The sequence below is a fragment of the Bacillus rossius genome, chromosome 6 (genome assembly GCF_032445375.1).
Source record: "Bacillus rossius redtenbacheri isolate Brsri chromosome 6, Brsri_v3, whole genome shotgun sequence".
Taxonomy (NCBI): Eukaryota; Metazoa; Arthropoda; class Insecta; order Phasmatodea; family Bacillidae; genus Bacillus; species Bacillus rossius.
Window position 1 is genome coordinate 64,151,820 of NC_086334.1, and position 17,761 is coordinate 64,169,580.

General features: G+C 37.6%; 1 protein-coding gene across 3 annotated transcripts in view; it reads right to left on the reverse strand.

Annotated features, from left to right (window-relative positions):
* Window positions 1-17,761, reverse strand: part of LOC134533263 (WD repeat and FYVE domain-containing protein 3) — a 264,565-nt gene that overhangs the window by 125,444 nt on the left and 121,360 nt on the right. For all 3 annotated transcript variants that reach the window (XM_063370699.1, XM_063370702.1, XM_063370701.1), the window contains 3 exons: window positions 15,730-15,878; window positions 9,995-10,184; window positions 791-946 (listed from right to left, as the gene is read on the reverse strand). In XM_063370699.1, the coding sequence (XP_063226769.1) occupies window positions 791-946; window positions 9,995-10,184; window positions 15,730-15,878 (495 nt within the window). The remainder of the gene's footprint in view (window positions 1-790; window positions 947-9,994; window positions 10,185-15,729; window positions 15,879-17,761) is intronic.

The following is a 17,761-nucleotide window of genomic DNA, read 5'->3' on the forward strand; positions in this document are numbered from 1 at the left end:
TCGTTCTAGTAAAAGCAGCAAATGAAGTACGACATTTATATGTTTCTAACTTTTCCACAGTTTCATATGGCACAAACATGGAAATCAGTCACAAGGCTTACGACAATACTAAGTTTTAACTTCGAAGTGGAAGAGGAACAAACAATGTAACACATCTAAAGTATATTTACGTCAAATTAATACAATGTACTTAACAACAACTTGTAGAAATTTTGCATGCAAACATAGCACATAATATTATAACTCGTCTAAATGAATTCAGTTTTAATTATTTAGTTTATTATAATTATTCATATGTTGGATAGTACCTTAAAGTGCTGTGGTCCGTCTAGTGGAAGATGACAGTTATGTGGGCAGTGATCGTTTACAAACATGTGAATTATGACAGAACAACTGTGGTGGAAGGACACATGTGTTAAACCATTATTTTCTGAAAATGTCAAAAAAGAGAAAACTTCGATTCAAACTCTAAAGAAAAGAGGACAATCCAACGACACTGCTTTCAAAGCAACATCTCATCACAAGAAGGGGCATAAATCATAAATTCTGGTCAGTTCGCCAAGAGAGCCTTTCACATTATACGAACAAGTAAGACGAGCCACTTGCAACTAGGTTGATCTTTACCAAGTGAAAGCTGTATGAGTTCCTTATGCAAAATAATATCAGTGGACTATTCCAAAGGCAGTCACCACCACCTCATTCAAATTATTGTAATTTTAAAAATAGACACACCCAAAACTGGTCATTAGTCAATATTAAAAATGAACTTTACGCCATGAGTCAGGTTCACCTCTAGCACCAGGTCGACGGCCGGGGGCCCCTTGCCGGAGACGGGCAGCGACAGGGAGTCCACCACGATCACGCGTAGGAAGTCCATCACGAACTTGCGGGCCGGGTGGTTGCTGAGCTCCTGGCCCGTCCCGGGAGACTCGGCCGACGAGCACACCTGCAGCACGCCAGGCGCACCGGTCACCTCGCGTTCCCACTGCACTTCCGCGAGTGCCTTTCTTCTGAACTGCGTGTGTATTTCATTTATCTATTTGGCTATGTGACAAGACTACCGACAGATGAGAAGCCTTAAACGATAGGCACGGCACAAAAAAAAAAAAAGACACAAGACCATAACTTTTAAAATACTGGACAACACTAGACAAACAAGCTAACTTAACACAGAGCTTGTTTAAAGAGTGTGTGAATATATTTGTGTAAGTGAAAGAACACAAATTTTTTTATACTCTTATCCTCTTATCAATTATAGGAAGAATAGTATAATACATATTACAATATGTGATAAATCTAGGTACATAATATCAAATTTTCTTTGTTTTAAGTACATACATACTTAACAGTTGCTTATGACTTTTAATAGATGAAATTTTAATGCTTGTGGTTTGAAGTACAGAGTTACAGTTGAGGTTATATTTATAGGGGTTACAAACAAATAATGCATTTAATTTTTCTTTTCTGGTTGACAGAGAACTGAGAAAGAACGCAAAACTACATCATTATTGTTATACATTTTTTTATCTTTTTCGAACTTCATCAAGTTTGTCACTATCAGTTTTATGAGTGCTGTTTCAAATGATATCTCCTTATTTAAGTTTAGATATAGTCAAACCTATATAAAGACAGAGTATAGAATCTACATTACATGTACTTTATGTAATACTAATACATAGAGATAAGATTATAAGGTAAATTGTGATAAAACCTAAATAACACGGTAAGGCATGTCAATACAACTACCTGTAACTCATAAATGCAAATTTGTATATCATTTAGCACCTAAATATAATCAAAAACATTAAATCAATCAGCAATTTGACTAAAATTGACAAAAAAAAAATCACAAAATTTTTTATCTTTTACTATTGAAAATTCATTGAAAACAATTTATTTAGCAAGAATTTTGTAACAAAACGTATGAACTAAATAGAATGTAAAAAATTTCTTGGCTCGAGAATTTCAACTTCATTGTACTCAACCGGATGAGACTCCATCGATGTTTGACATGAGCAACAAACTTAAAATCATGTACTATTTTTATTCAATCACTTTACAGTAAAAATTTGTATTTATGTTCTTATTACATTTATAATTTTCTGTGATTTATGCAGATTTCTTAAAGTATGCTGTTTTTTATTCAACTACAATACACAGAAAACTTATTTCCTGCTATTTAAGTTTTAAAAGACTATAGAAATCACAGCTATTTTGGAATGAAAAGCCAGCAGCAAACCATAGATTTTTTAACATTGCAAGACCCTGCCCCCCACAGCTCTTAAAATAATTTTTTGAGAAATAAATGTTATATTATGATTTCTCAGTATTGCAGTAAATCAGCTGATTATATATCTTTCAAAGTCATAGCAACCTAGTTTTTCATACTTGTATTTTATAATTTTATTATTTGTAATATTCTTTAGATTAATTTTAATATTTAATTATTTTATTTTGAAAAAACTCTTTACTATAATTTTACTGGCTTTCACTTGTGCTGGCTTAATTATTATTTATGTATGTGTGAATTTCAGTATTTTATTGCATTTAAATGTTCTTTTTAAAATAATAATTTTACATATGTGTTGTATAGTGGTTTTAAGACAGTGAATATTGTCTATTGAGAGAAAGACAGACGTGTGGCGACACAAGTGCCGCAATTAAATATCAAACTTAGTACTTTTTGTAATCAAGTTTCTGACATTTTTCTTAGATTTGTAGGCTCCAGACGTGCGGTGTAGGCCCAGTTGGTCTGCTGGCCTGCCGGGATTTTATTTTTTTCGCATACCTAGACTACAAAGTCGCTAGGCATATTAACACAGTACAGTGATTAACGATTGCTGAACGTTTTTCTGCCGGAGCTATCGAGTAAAGAACATTTATTAATTTTGTCATTAATAAGAATAAAAGTGGAAATTCATTTTGGACTTTTTTTTCATTCAGTAATTATCGTGAATAGTTTCAAACCATAAACTTTACACACCATTACCTGCAACAGTCGTAGAGAGTTCCGTCAAGTGTTTTATGTTTGCGCAAGGAATAATCGTCGTCTTAACTGGACAAGGTTGTGACTTGTTACAATTTGTCAACATAGCAAACAAACTTTGAGAAGATAATACTTTAGGGTCTTTCGTGTACTTGTTTTCTTCTACAGTGTCAATCGATAGAATTGATGTTACACATGAATGTCGCAAAAACCAAAAGTGATACATCTTGTACTCAATGTTTGATTATCTATTCAAAGTGTCTGATGACTATACATTTGTTTTTTAAAAGGCTTTTATCATTTTGCACATAGATTTTCAATACTTGATGCAGAGCTGCCAACCTCAAATCACACCCATCAGTAATGGCAATTAGGTATATGAAAAAAGTACGCGTAAATCATGCACGATAAATTTTTCCTGGGGCATTATAACACACTCTCAAGATAAAACAAGGACAATAATATGCAATAGAAAAAGAAAAATATGAATACAATGCATATTAATGAATAAAAAAAATCTATTAGAACAATACAATCATCTGAATATGTAAGAAATATTAATAATTTTACTGGATATTTTGAATCTTCAATTCAAAGTATTCAAAGTTAAACTTTAAAGCAACTGTCTTTTTATTTGCTTTTTTTTTATCCTGGTTGAATAAGAAATGTCATGTAAACAAACAGCAAGACAAACACAAGGACTTGTAAACAGTAACTGCGTTCGTTACTTTCGTTTCTTCAGATGTAGCGAAAAAACGAAGATATAGATTTATTGCTCGTCACGGCTTTAAAATGTTCTGCATGTTTCTTTGATTCAATATGCCGTCTACAGTCATCCCTTCCACCATATACAATCGAAAAGTCACACGTGCATACATTACAAAACCGTGGCGTTCCAAACATTTGAAAACGACAAGCATGGCCATTCTTTTGAATATTTAAGTCGAAAGTTCCGAAGACTTGCGTGTTTTTTTTTTCCAGATACATATTATTCTGTCACACGCTTCATTTCTAAAACCGGCACTGAAGAACACATCACTATCGAAAAACATAAAAACAATCCACGTCTGTAGACACGACAAAAACACTAATATGGAAAAAATGGCTTTCAAGAAATAAATTAACACAACACAGGTTAGCCAAAGTACCGTACAAAAATTATCGTGATTTAAGTAGCCTTCAAACGATAAGTCCGAGAATATGTACTAGTTGTATCGTACAACGGACGTAATACCATCCCATTATTATTTGAAAACACGAGAATTAATTTACTTATTTCGACAGTACATCGTACATGCGCACTCTTACTAGTTCCGTTATTTGTGCAACCAAGCGATGTATTCAAACTGCGTTCACGAAACAAGCACAGCAGAAACGGAATTTTCTCCGTTACCATGCAGCACAAACCCTCGTTTCCGTAATAAACCATCGATGTTCCGTAATTCCGTAATTCGGGGTTAAAATCCGTAATAATTACGGAAAATCCGTAATGGTTGGCAGCTCTGTTGATGTGACATTTGGAAATCCATGAGCAGTGTCATTTTCAAAACGGGAAAAATCGTTGGTAACCAAAAAATAGTGGAAGAAAATACAAAAATAACACTGGAGTTAATCTTTTTACAAGTTGTATATACACTCTTGGTTTCAGTAATTATTTAATTTTTTTAGTTCAAATGCTGTTTTTTTAGACATCCATTGAATGGCATTAAAAAAAGTTACTTTAGGTTATTTAAATAGTAAAAACATAACAAATTTTTTGAAATAAGAGTAATAAAAATTTAAATGTAACATTTCTTAAGCTAGATTTATTAGCTTAGAGCGGGTTGGCAGGTTAGATTTTGTTGTAGTAGAGGGGGTTGCGAGCCTCGTCGCACTTGAGCTACGTCACGGCCCTGAGAAGGGATAGCCGGGTCCACGTGCCCTTAAATCACGTGGTGGCGCCCATATCTGGTAGACCCTCACAACACGTGACTCTTTCAACCCCAGTACGATAGCAGTTTCATCAGTTAAAATTAACATGGGTATTAATTACATTTTATTTTTATTTTTAAAGCATATTATGGTTTATGAGACTGTAACACACAGGTGAGACACGGGCACCCATTAAGCAACAGCACAATAACCAAACTTGGAGATTGACGGAACTTGCGCTATGCAGCATTGCCACGTGGTGTTGTCAAGTTTTTAATAAGCATGCTTTTTCAACATACATTTTAACAAAAAACTGAGCAAGGTGTTTTGGTAAATACAGTAAACATTACAAAAATTAAACTTTTGGTTTAAAAATGGTTGGTTAAAATTAACTTGAAATTACAGATGTTTAAATTACAGTAGAACCCCGATTTTGCGAACACGGATTTAACGAAAACAGCGATTTAACGTAAAGGTTTCAGGAACCATTAAAAAACACCAATTTATTAAAATAATAATATAGATTTCCAAAAAAGGAAAGTAAATTGTAACGGAAACTTATTAAAAAATATACTCTGTGGTGTCAGTAACAGAATGGAGGTACTATATATTAATATGTGCCTTTGCATCATCTGTCCAAACACGAAAAAATAAAATAATGTTTAAATTGCTTAAAAACTCTGGGCGCTGTAACTGAATTGCGTAGGTGCGTGCCATTGCGCGCGCCTGGATAGATAGACTGTCCGCGACACATGACGTCATGAAGGGTTTCTTTGTCCGCATCCCCCTCCCCCATCGTTATCATTGGCTTGACTCACTATGTTATCTTCCAATCACGCCCGCATAGTAACAGTGCTAGCCAATAATCACACGTTTAAAAATATTCCCTTTCCCATCCTCCAGGTTTTTTCAACTTGTGACCACGTCACACCAATATGCCATTATCATTATTCTCAGTAAGAGCTTTGTGCGCGGTGTTTAGTTTTTGGAATACATTTTTTATAAGTGCTGTTCGGACTTAGTTTTTTTGCTTTTCTTCTTGGATTTTGACAACAGATTGCGAATGGAATTGACTACACTGCCTGTTGACGACCTGCTTAGCTTTTTTATTGATACAGTAGAATCCAGTAGAATACAGTAGAATACAGTAGAATGGTTTCCGGAAAAACGGACTTATAAACGGAATGGTCGCAATAGAGATTTCGGGCCAATTTTTATCCCCCCCCCCCCTCCCACCGCCACCACCCCCCAAATATAAACAAATACATAAAATACTCACGCTAAATGAATTCGTGTCACGCGAGTTTGGCTATGCTAGCCGGCTGGTTATTTTCGTTCAAAACGTGTCGAAGGAACTTGTGTGGATCAGGTAGAAAACATTCGGCTATTATCGAAAGATATAAGAACAATGCTATCCTGAAATGCTGTGACATGTTTTTGGAGTAGATAATCACAGCGACAGACCGACAGGATGCGCTACCGCCCTTGCCGTTAGCGATGTTTATTTAGACAGCTCAAGCAATTATCTTTTCCACGTCCCTTTACAGCGTAAAAAAAAAAGAAGAAGAAAAAAACTCGTTGGAATGCAGATGGAAAAGTAACTATGCATTAAAATAAATATATTTACAGCCCTGCTAAATTTTTCTATTCAATAAAATTCGAGGTATTAGTGATTTTTCAGCAGAAACTGCTGTGTGACTAATAAACAAATTGTATCATAATAACTTAAACTTATAAAGTATTTATTAACGGCGAAGGACAGTAGTATAAGCCCATAAAAATATTTATTTTACCGAGAATGGACTATACAACCTGGCTTTTGTCGCACACGGTATGGGTGGGGAGGAGGATGCTGACAGTTTCTCACGCAGAAGGTTGAAATAAGGGAGGGAATGTGCTGACATATTAGTTGGTAAAAGGGTTACATGGTTATTGGCTCTGGGAGGGATGAGCCTTGAAGAATTAGCAGGGGATGGGAGAGGTAAGCGTCGCGTCACGTCACGTATGACGTCAAGCCACCGCTACCGCCAGCCTGGCCGGACGAGTTTCTTACGCTCTCGCAGAAGCTACCACAGCAGCTTTTCGTGCGTGCGGGCGGGTAAGATAACATGACAGCTGAGACGGCTTTTCGTGCGATAGTGGACGCGCCGAGCTTGGCTAGACACTGCCGCGTGCATCAGCAGGATTCTACTGTACATGACTTTATTTACTGTTTTTGGATATCGGCTTTGTTACGTTTTTTTGACGATTCGTTTATGTTACTGGTATTAGAACTGGACAAAACTGGGACATGGGCGGTGGAGCTTTTATTTTTTTCCCGCTAAGCTCGCGTCTATTGGCTGGCTGCTGATGGAAGGTCACGAGTCTGGGCGGAGCGTTGAGCAAGTTATACTGCGCATGCGCAGCTCAGCGAACAGAGAGAGCCCGCCGGCGGCTACGCCGCGCCGTAACAACAGCTGACCGAGTACAATTACACTAGGCCCAATATAACTCCGAGCTTGAGCTACGTCACACATGAGGAGTAGGGACTGCAACACGTGTGGGAGGGGTCGGGTGGGTGAGGAGGGGGTATAAGCAGATACGGCGACCTTGCACAGCAAGTAGAGAAAAGCAGAAAACATTGACCACTTACCACTGACGTTCCAAGCACTATCTCAGTTCTTCAACGCCACTGACTGTTCCATCCGAAGAGTCTGATGTGTAAACGTCACTGCTGTCACTGTTTGCATCACCTAACTGAAGAATCACTTTATCAATTTCAATGTCAAAACGCACATCCTTATCCCAGTATTCGTTCTCGAGTGTCTTGACGTGATTGCAAATCGGTATCCAATCTTCTGGACCCATTCGGTTAAATATCTCCTCGCAAAGTTTTTTTTATATTTGCCAAATTGCAAGTAACATTTCTTGAAGCGACTTCTACTTTAACTTTAGCCCATATGCTTTCTATCGGATTCAAATCCGGATGATAAGGGGGCAGACGAAGTAATGTGTGGCCACTATTTACCAATAGTCTGTCTGTTGAGTACTGCACTTGAGAAGGTTTGTGCTTCTTTATGAGGTTATACAAGTTTGGTTTGAGCATGTCGCTAGTAAAGGAAATATTCTCCTTACTTAACCACTGCTGCATTTCCATTTTTGTCGAGCTGGAGGTAGGCGTTTTATTTATTTTTACATTGTGATAGGGAGCATTATCTATCACAACAACACTGTTTGGTGGAAGATTTGGTATTAATTGTTCGGTGAGCCATTTTTCATAACTATCTTTATTCATGTTTTTGTGATAATCCCCTGTTGCTTGGTGCGACTTCCACATTGCAAGAGCATTTGGGATAAAACCTTTTTCGCCACCTGCGTGAATCATTATTAATCTTTGACCCTTCGCGACAGGCACTAGTAAACCATTTGAGGACATGTCACTCCACATTTTATTTTTTACATGAGACGACAATATGTACGATTCATCCATGTATATAATTGTGCGTTCATCGTTTCTATATTGACGCATACTCTTGAGATATTCTATACTTTTTGCCGAATATATGATTTTTCTATTAAAAGTAAGCGCTGCGATTTGGTTTTCTGCCACCTGAATCCTAGCTTCTTCAAAGTCGTCCTTAAGGTTGTATTGCTACCTTGGTAATTTATGTCATTCTTTAGTTTAAGTCGTACAGTTTCGACAGTCGGCACACGTTTTTCAAGTAAGTAAAAATTGTACACAGTACGTCGTACCACAGCTTCATCAAAGGTGTCCAGTTTGTGTTTACATGTTTTCTTTCGCTTCTTGTTGGGCGTCTCGGAAGATGTTCCTTCACCAGCTTCATTCCTCTTAGCCTTCCTTTTAATTGTTTGTACAGTCGTGCGAGACACACCCGTCGCCTTAGCTGTTCTCAGCTGTGCTTTCTCTGGTGAAATGGAGGGTTCCTGCAATCGCGCTTCATTTTCCATAAACTGCAGAACGTTATAGACGATTTCCCGCGCCTGCGAGTGCAGTTTTTTACTCTTAACTTTTGACAACACTGGAGGCATTTTATGTATAAAGTTGTACTTTACTGAAGTACTGCACTACATATATAACACTGGCTCTGAACAAAAGTGATACACTACATGCACACAAACCTCAGATCAAAACTGTAAACGAAAACGTTTAGTAAGTACCACGGATGTGTTAACGAACGTATTCGTCGGATTTCACCGAAGGACTACGTTTTCACTCTGTGCAGTAGCATGTAGCCCCATATACCAAGTTATGCATTATCGCTTGATGCCGCGCTACGTCTGCCTTCCCCAATGTCGTGACTCACATACACACATCCATTTTCTAACCGTCACCCAGGCTCAAAGTTATGTTGCGTCTACTGTAATTATCTTTCTCCGCGTACGGCGCGCTATGGACGGTAAATTTCCATCAATTTGCGGCCATTTTTTTTTTTAAATTTTTTACTGTGGTGCAATGTGTATGTAGCTCGTATTTGTTATAAACGCTGCAAGTTGCGACTGTATTTTAATAAACTTTAACGTATTTCTTACACTTTTCAAATTTTTTTTGCCTAATTTTTCACGGTTTCTGAAAATCTGTACGTACGACTGAGGTGTACGTACGAACCGGGGGCCGTACGAGCGAGATCAAAAACGTTTAAGATGGAAAGTTGACAAAGTCTGAGATAGCACGGCAGCACAAGATATCGGCGTCGACCCTGTCTACGATATGGAAACGTAGGGACGCGATTATGAGTGCGGGGGTCATTGAAAATCGGTAAATCGGATTTAACGAAACATTGATTTAGAGTAAACGTTTTCGGTAACCATAGCACTACTGTACCTGAATAAATTGATATGTAATTAAAAATGTGTGTCTGAATTTATAGAAATATGAACAATCCAAGTGCAGTCTTTGTATAATGAGGGGACCAAACCATTTGAATACCTATTCAGTGCCAATAAATTGAGTCATCTCTGGTTTATAACAGAACCCAAGATACTAGCTAGTAACAATGTAAAGGCAACCTTGTTGAATGAGTTCTTTAGTGAACGACAAATTCTATAAATGCAGAGAAAAGGTTTGTTTTCCCATTCGTCAAGTTGGATGTTACGTACCTTGACGTCGTCCCCCGGCGTAGAGGAGCGGCTGTTGGCCTGGCGCGGGAAGAGCGTGCCGGCCAGCGGACCCAGGACCTCTCCGCTCATGAAGATCGGCATGAAGTCGATCATGTTGTGGTACAGGAAGAACAGGAACTGGATGATGGTGACCGGATAGTCCCGCAGCCACTCTGGCAGGCTCTCCGGACTGCCAACCACAAAATATATTTTACCTAATAAAACTTGTGTATCAAAGTTCACTATAAAGGTTAAGTCATTTGTATGGTATAAATTATCCGGTTTGGATGTTGGAATGGGAATGAATATTTAAAACCATAAACGATGCTTAGCATTTTAAAAACACCAATATTCAAAGTTATTTCACTACTGTCACGCTTAGTGAAGTGTCACATTTACTTTTTTCCCGGTTCTTGGTTCTAGGTTCACCTTCGCACAATTTCCAGTCTCAACCAAAGATACATTATGTCTTAATAGATGGTATGTTTATTAGAGATGGGTCGAGTCTTGGTTTATCGAGTCGAGCCGAGCCGAGTTGGGTCAGATTAACTCGACTCGAAAACCGAGTCACATATTTTATCAAGTTCGAGACTCGAAACACGTTTCGAGTTAAGTACCAGCATCGTGATATTATAGCACTTTATTATAGGTTGTCTTAACGTTTTCGCCAAATCATTAATACAGCAAGAAATGATAATGACCTTTAAACAAAACAAATCCCGTGCAAACCTAACCTTGCCCGCTACCGTGCTACGGCGCTATAATAGGTACAAGTGCAACCAAACCTAGGCCTACCTTCATTTATGAACGTGACGTCGTAACGTGATTTTGTTGATAGTGGCGACAGTTTATAGGACAAAATTATGTCACATGACCATTTTATATAAAAAAAAATACTTGGAAAAGAGTGTGCACTGTTTTCATTTTGTTTTTCATCCTGTGCATACTTCAAATACGGTACCGCATTTGTTTACAAAATACGTCAATGGATTTTCACTGAAGAAAAATTTGTTGCAAAACGCACATATATTAATAATCATCACGTTTATCGTGCCCCGTTTATAATAACTCGTATAAACAAGAGATTTCCGTAACCTAAACATAAAAACATAAAATAATTATATTGTAATATTTAGTAAATAACACCAAGCCGTGATGCGTGAAAATGGCTGCGTGTTAGGCCAACCAGCCTTGCATTTTGGAACTAAATTTAGCTGTGATCCGCTACGCAGCGCTGCGTGTCAATAACGTTTAGGATAAAATTACTTTCTTTTTGTTTGAATAAAATATAATAATAACAACGCTCATGCATTTTATTTGGCTATAAGTTACTGATCGCCAAATCAAATGCATGAAATATTTATTTAAAAACATATTCATATTCTTGTAGTTGTAACAAGTTCCGGGCGAAAAATCTTGCCGCGGAAAGTGTATTTACATTGAGAATGTGACAATGTGACAAGGCCTATATCCCTTGAGCTGTTTGTTCATGTGGGGATCTGCCGGTGGATCGGAAAAAAAAAGTTACGTAACTCGGGAAGCCTTCTTTTCACAGACGAAAGAGCCAAACTCCCGATCGTACATCTTCGTTTTTTTTTTGTTCATTGTAAATAAATATGGCGGTGTTGATAAAAGGAAATACTATAAACAAGGCAACAGTATTTATTTGTACGCCGCCATATTTTTCGTTTGCAGTGTGTCCGTGAATGTTTATTTTGGACAACTCATGATAACTATGGTCAATTTGGTTAGATTAGCTACATTATAAATACTTTAAAACATTGTGGACGGTTGATTTGGTTAGGATAGCTACATTAAAGATACTGTGAAATCATGTTGAAATAAAGCTTAGTTTTTTATATTTAAATAACATAATGATTTGAATTAATCATTTAAAATATTTAAATAACATAATGATTTGCTAATTAAACATTTAAAATATTTAAATAATGCAGATGCATCTTGGATACACAATTTTTATATCAATGGGTGTAGTAATATTTTATTTATCATATTCGACGCAAAAAATTATAAAATTATGAAACTCGAACTGACTCGACCTCTTCAAAAATTTTGTGACTCGAACTCGACTCGACTCGAAATATGAATTGCTAAACTCGGCTCGACTCGACTCGAAGCCAAAAAACCTCAACTCGTCCATCTCTAATGTTTATTGCTATAATATGAGTTACCACTCTATCAGCACCCCACTCTACCATAATCCGACCACAAACAAGTCACCTAGCCCCCAGGTAGCACTGTTGCTTCTTGTGTCACTAGATGCTGTAGCAACACTGTATTTACATCCTGTTGTGCAGAAATATATAGCAATACTGTTGCAGTTGGTTTTCACCGTCTGCAACGTTATCATGATTTCGATGATGTTTGAAGTTAGCCCCTGAACGTGACACTACAGGTAGAACACCGAGGTATCTCTCGTGGCCTACCACTCCGGCATGCATCATCTACAGCTACCTTAAGGCTCTCCGAGCCATGGTGGTCACCTGACCTCATCACCCCTCCTTCCTCCCCAGAAGGTGAGAAAGTAACTCCATGTTTCTGGATGGTTCGACAACCAGGGGGCTAACGGCCCAAGGAGTATATAAGGGCCAGGCTTGGCCACCAGTGCTCAGTCTTCGTAGCGGCCGAAGAGGAAGCTCTCAGTCGCGACTACGTCACCCTGCTGCCAGGCTGCCCATTACGTCACCAGGAACGTCACTCTGCCTGACGCTACACCGAGCTGCATGTTGGACTTAGCCTCAGAAGTGGGTCAGCTGGACTTTCACTTTTTCACAAGTGAGTTCGGACTCAGCCCGATCAGTGTCTAGGTGCCAACACAATATAGCCACAAGAAGAGGTAACGGGTCACTCGTTCAGAGACTCGTCGACGCGACTCAAGGAGCGAGTTGCTACTTGTTGAGCGAGTTATTACTGAAAAACAAAAAATTAGTGTATATTTGTGAATAGATACAAAAATTCAGGAAATCATTAACAAAGAAATATACAAGCACTTTGCAAGTCAAAAACACTTTAAAACATATTTAACTTCCCACTGTTTAATAGTGTTTGGAAATTTTCACAAATTTTTTACTTACGATTTTTACGGGTCTCTAGTTATAAGTGATGTTAAGTTCTAAAAGTCTTAAGTAATAACTACATTTAATGAATATTAGGCAACTTTAAATCATGGCAGTGTATTTTTAAGATAAGTTTTCAAAGTGTGTCGAAACACTTTTATTTTTCATAGGTCTACTTTTAGTTGAAATGATCATACCTGTCTGCTTGTCAAAAGAGGGACAAAAAAGAGATCAGGATCTCGGCAAAAGAACTCTTTTGTTTATGTTCTGACACTCCCTGCCAGTTTTATCTTTGTAGGCTAGAACAAGACAAGGTGTGAAGGAAGAGAAGGGGAGACTACCCTTTGTCAGCAGTGGGGCCCCTACAATTTTCAATACCACAGCGTTTTACAGAGAGAGAAAAAAGGAGGGGGGGGGGGGGGGGGGGGGGGGAATTTTCAGCAGTTATTCTTTTCAGGGTACCAGTACCAGGATTATATTTACGATTCTCCTCGGCGCCTTTAATTTGCTAAGAACCACAGAGTGGAGGGGGGAGGGGGGGGGGGGGTTGAGAGATAGCGGGGAGAGAAAAGATAGAGAGGGAGAGAGAGAGAGAAAAAAACCTAGAAGGACTGACTCACCACTTATTATAATGGAGATATAAAGACTGCAAAAATAGTTGAAAGTACCTAGAGTTAATGAGTTACAACTTTAGATGATGGTAGTTTATTTATAAGATAAGTATACTAAGCCAGTGTGATTTTTCCATATCTCTACTTATAGTGGAAATTATCATCTCTTACTAAAGTGAAAAGCGAGAAAAAAAAAAAAAAAAAAAAAAGGTCGGGATCTGGGCACATTCTTGACACTTGCTGCCAGCGTTATCTTTAAGGGGGTGAAGGGAAACTGTGTGGCTAACTGCCAGAAATTTTCAAAGATTTACGAACCTTCACATTGACGTCTCACACAAAGAGCTGATATTATCTACTCAATGATGCCTTAAAGTGAAGTTTAGAGGACGTGTGCATGTGCTGGTTGCCGGCAATATACAACTGTGTTTTACAGGTAATCTACTGGATCTTCACCGGGGAAAGGTCTTGCTGTTGAGTGTAGTACTGACGGTACTGGGATTATAGTTACCTTTCTCAGTGATGGTTAATTTGCTGAGAACTGAGAACCGAGAACCAGGACTGACTCATCACAAGTCTAATGTAAAAGTAGCAGAAAAAATTGTGAGCACTATTGAAAACACTAACTATTTTTCAATTAATAAACTTGAAAATAAACTATTATTATTATATACATTAGTTTCAACGTGAAATGCTTGGTTTGTTTGGTTAAGTGAGTTGCATTAAAAACCTTTTACCCAGATTTTTTCATATTTATACACAGATTTTACTTATTTTGCATGTAGATGACAACAAAAATAAACATTACTTATGTTATTATGAGCCTAATTTCCCAAAAGGTGCTACTCCATGTATTTACTGTTTTCTTTTCATATGTACTTGTTATGTAATGTGATACAACATTTTAATAGGATTCCAATTATTTCAACTCTATTTCACACTATCTAAGGCTATTCAGTATTCGGTACTTCTATTAGAGAATAATTTGGTATTGGTATTGTAACGTTTTCCACCCCGACTCATGTTTGTTCGGGCGCCATTGGTTGTTGCACAACTCCGCAACCAAAGGGATTTTCCAGCGGTTCAGTGGTTACCAAGAAATGGCTACACAAGAGTTTGTCGCATCACTTCCACTCAACCAACTCGCAACACGTTGATCCAGTCCTTTTGCAGTCTCGCTTCCTTAATCCTCCCCTGTGCACCTTACACCCATGTTTTCTCTCAGCGTCCCATCCTCCATCTTGCCCTTCTTCTTCCTCTGTACCCTCTTCCGCCGGCACTCCGCATCCCTCCACCACACTCCAAATGAGGGAATTTGAATTCACCACTGTTTAGCAAGCTCACTTATTCTTACGAAGTCTAATTTCAGAAAATGTTTAACCACTATTATTGACGTCCTACAAGTTAGTTCACACGCAAAAGTTTCAAGCTAAAAAATAGGTGGATCAGGGCGCAAGAAAGTAGTTCCTAGCCAATAACAGCCCCCTGGCTGTAGACAATACTGCTATCATAGTTGGAAGAAGTGGCTTAACTGCCATTTTATCAGGGCATGGGGGTAAGCTGCAGTCCACCTCACAGTATTCAAATTTGATTTGAACTAAAAAATGGTACGTATTCACACATACCTATTCATTTCATACACAATTAACAGAAAAAAATGAAGAAAATTGTCAAACGAAAATAAAAGTTCCAGATACAAAAAAAAATTCATGCAAATGCTGGTAAAGACTTAACTTGTTACATACTTTGAAAATACAGTATACATGGCCAACATAAAAAAAAATTACAGGTGTTTGACTTGGTGTGAAGTAAACATATACCGCTCAATGAATAAGGTTTTTAAAAATGTTTGTGGAAATGCAATATTAAAAGTATCTAATATTATTTTCTTGTCATTTTTTTTTTAAATTTCAGTCCTTGATAACTGTTATTGTATTAAAAAAACAGCATTTTTATAGAATTTTTTAAACATTATTTATTGATATATGTGGAGGATGTGGGATACATGCACCTGAGGCTCTGCAGTGCACGGGAGGGAAGTGTGGCTCACCTGCGACCCTCCTGGTTGAGCATGGCCCGCACCATGGCCAGCAGCACGATGACCGCCTCGGGGCAGAGCGCCACCCGCCCCGACAAGCTGGTCACCGACTGGCTGGCCGGCACCCCGAACATGAAGCTCCACACGTTGTCCAGGTCCAGCTGCGGACACACGCACCTCCTGCCAGCACCACCATGCACCCGAGTAAGGCTGTTCCATTCGCGGTAGGGCATGATTTCAAGTAGCGTGGTATTCTTTTACGTGAATTTTTATTTTCATTTGCCCACACAATGGCAATGCACTTGTGAAGCACTAAATACAATTCAATGAATTAATAGTGTGGTGAGATCAGAAAACTATTCTTTGCTCTTTCCATAATAGCTGTTTGTTTCATTCATTGTGTACAGGTATTTATCTCCGACAATGTCCGTGAACTCAGCAAACATTTATTTTACACCATCTCATGCATCAGCAGCAGCTCTGGAAAGTAAATTTATAAGCTTACAGGGCTAATTTACCTCACGCCTACTAGAATGCGCAAGTGGCAAATGAGGTAGTGAATAATCATGGCAAACACGCATTTAGTAAACAACATAGTTGGTAACTATGTTAACAGGTTAAATAATCTTTTAAAAAATAGAAAATGTAGGTTAGTACTTTTTTGAATCTTATTAGAACAGAAATATCTCTATAGTAATAACATTATTTTATAACTCAGAAATGTTGTTAGAGCCTACTTAGGATGGGAATTCTATGCCCAAGCCCTACATTATGTAAACAAAGTGCTAAGTAAATTTTAAAAATTTAATTGCAGGTTGTTTAGTATCAAAGTGTTATTCAACATTTACTTGTATTTACAACACATGTATTTAAGCATATATTTGTACTGTAGATTAATTTTAATGGGAGCAGCGTATGATTAAAATAGTAGTCAGTGGGTACACTTAACTGATTTGAAAACAAATTATTTAGATTAACATACACTATTATGAAAAAATGTATTTGATCACCGCTCTGTTTTCCTGGACCGAATTAGAGCGTTAATTCGAGGGTCAGGTGTATAGAGTATCACCCTGTTTAACCAGTTTAACTTCTATAATGATTTGTTTTTCCATCTTTCAGTTTCTGTTCCTGAGTTCAAATGATTAAGGGGACTGCTTGTCTGGGTATACAAAAGCATTGTCACTAACGAACTAGATCGCACATCACATGCTCTACTAAGCACCAAAATGGGGTGTAATCTTCACCCCTTGTCACCTTTCTGGGAAGGGAATCTAGCAAGAAAAGGGTCAAGCATTGAGGACGGCAATATCAAGGTCTATGTACCTGAGTAAAAAATGAGTAGGAGATAGAATTAGAATCAAAATTGGATATGGGAATAGAATCAGTACATTGAAGGACTCAACTCAACACTAATGACTAGTGATAAAATAACTGGCTTTGAAAAGCTAAATAAAAGACAAACAGTTTATTTTTTGTCACAACCATTAACTGTACAATTCTGTCCTTAAACTTGTGTAGTTTCTTTTATTTTAACATAAACTGTTTTCTCCAAGAGATTTACTGAGATACTAACTTACTTTAAACAAAGAACATGATGACTTCGAAATTTTCTGTAACAATATTAAACAGCAGAAGAAAAGTCGCTTGAGAAGAATCACAAAACAAGAAGTAGTTACATGTCATTGCTTGCGGGGTCATAATTTTCAATTTGGTCCAGTATTTCAGATATGTTGGGTTATAGTGATACTATATATTTAATATTTCTGGAGTAATAAGCAATGTGTTAATATATGAACACAGGAATGACATACCTGAAAATTTGTTGTTTTTTTTCCATTAAATAATTTATTGGAAAAAAAACCTTGCTTATCATGTACTGTAGCCTAAGGACTGACAACAAAGCTGATGATGGCTGCCAATATAAAGTGTGCTTGCACATACACCACAGCGAACCACACAGAACACTACCATAGAACTTCTCACTTGACATCCAATACTAAAACCGGTAATACTTTAATATTCATATTTTATAATTATTTTC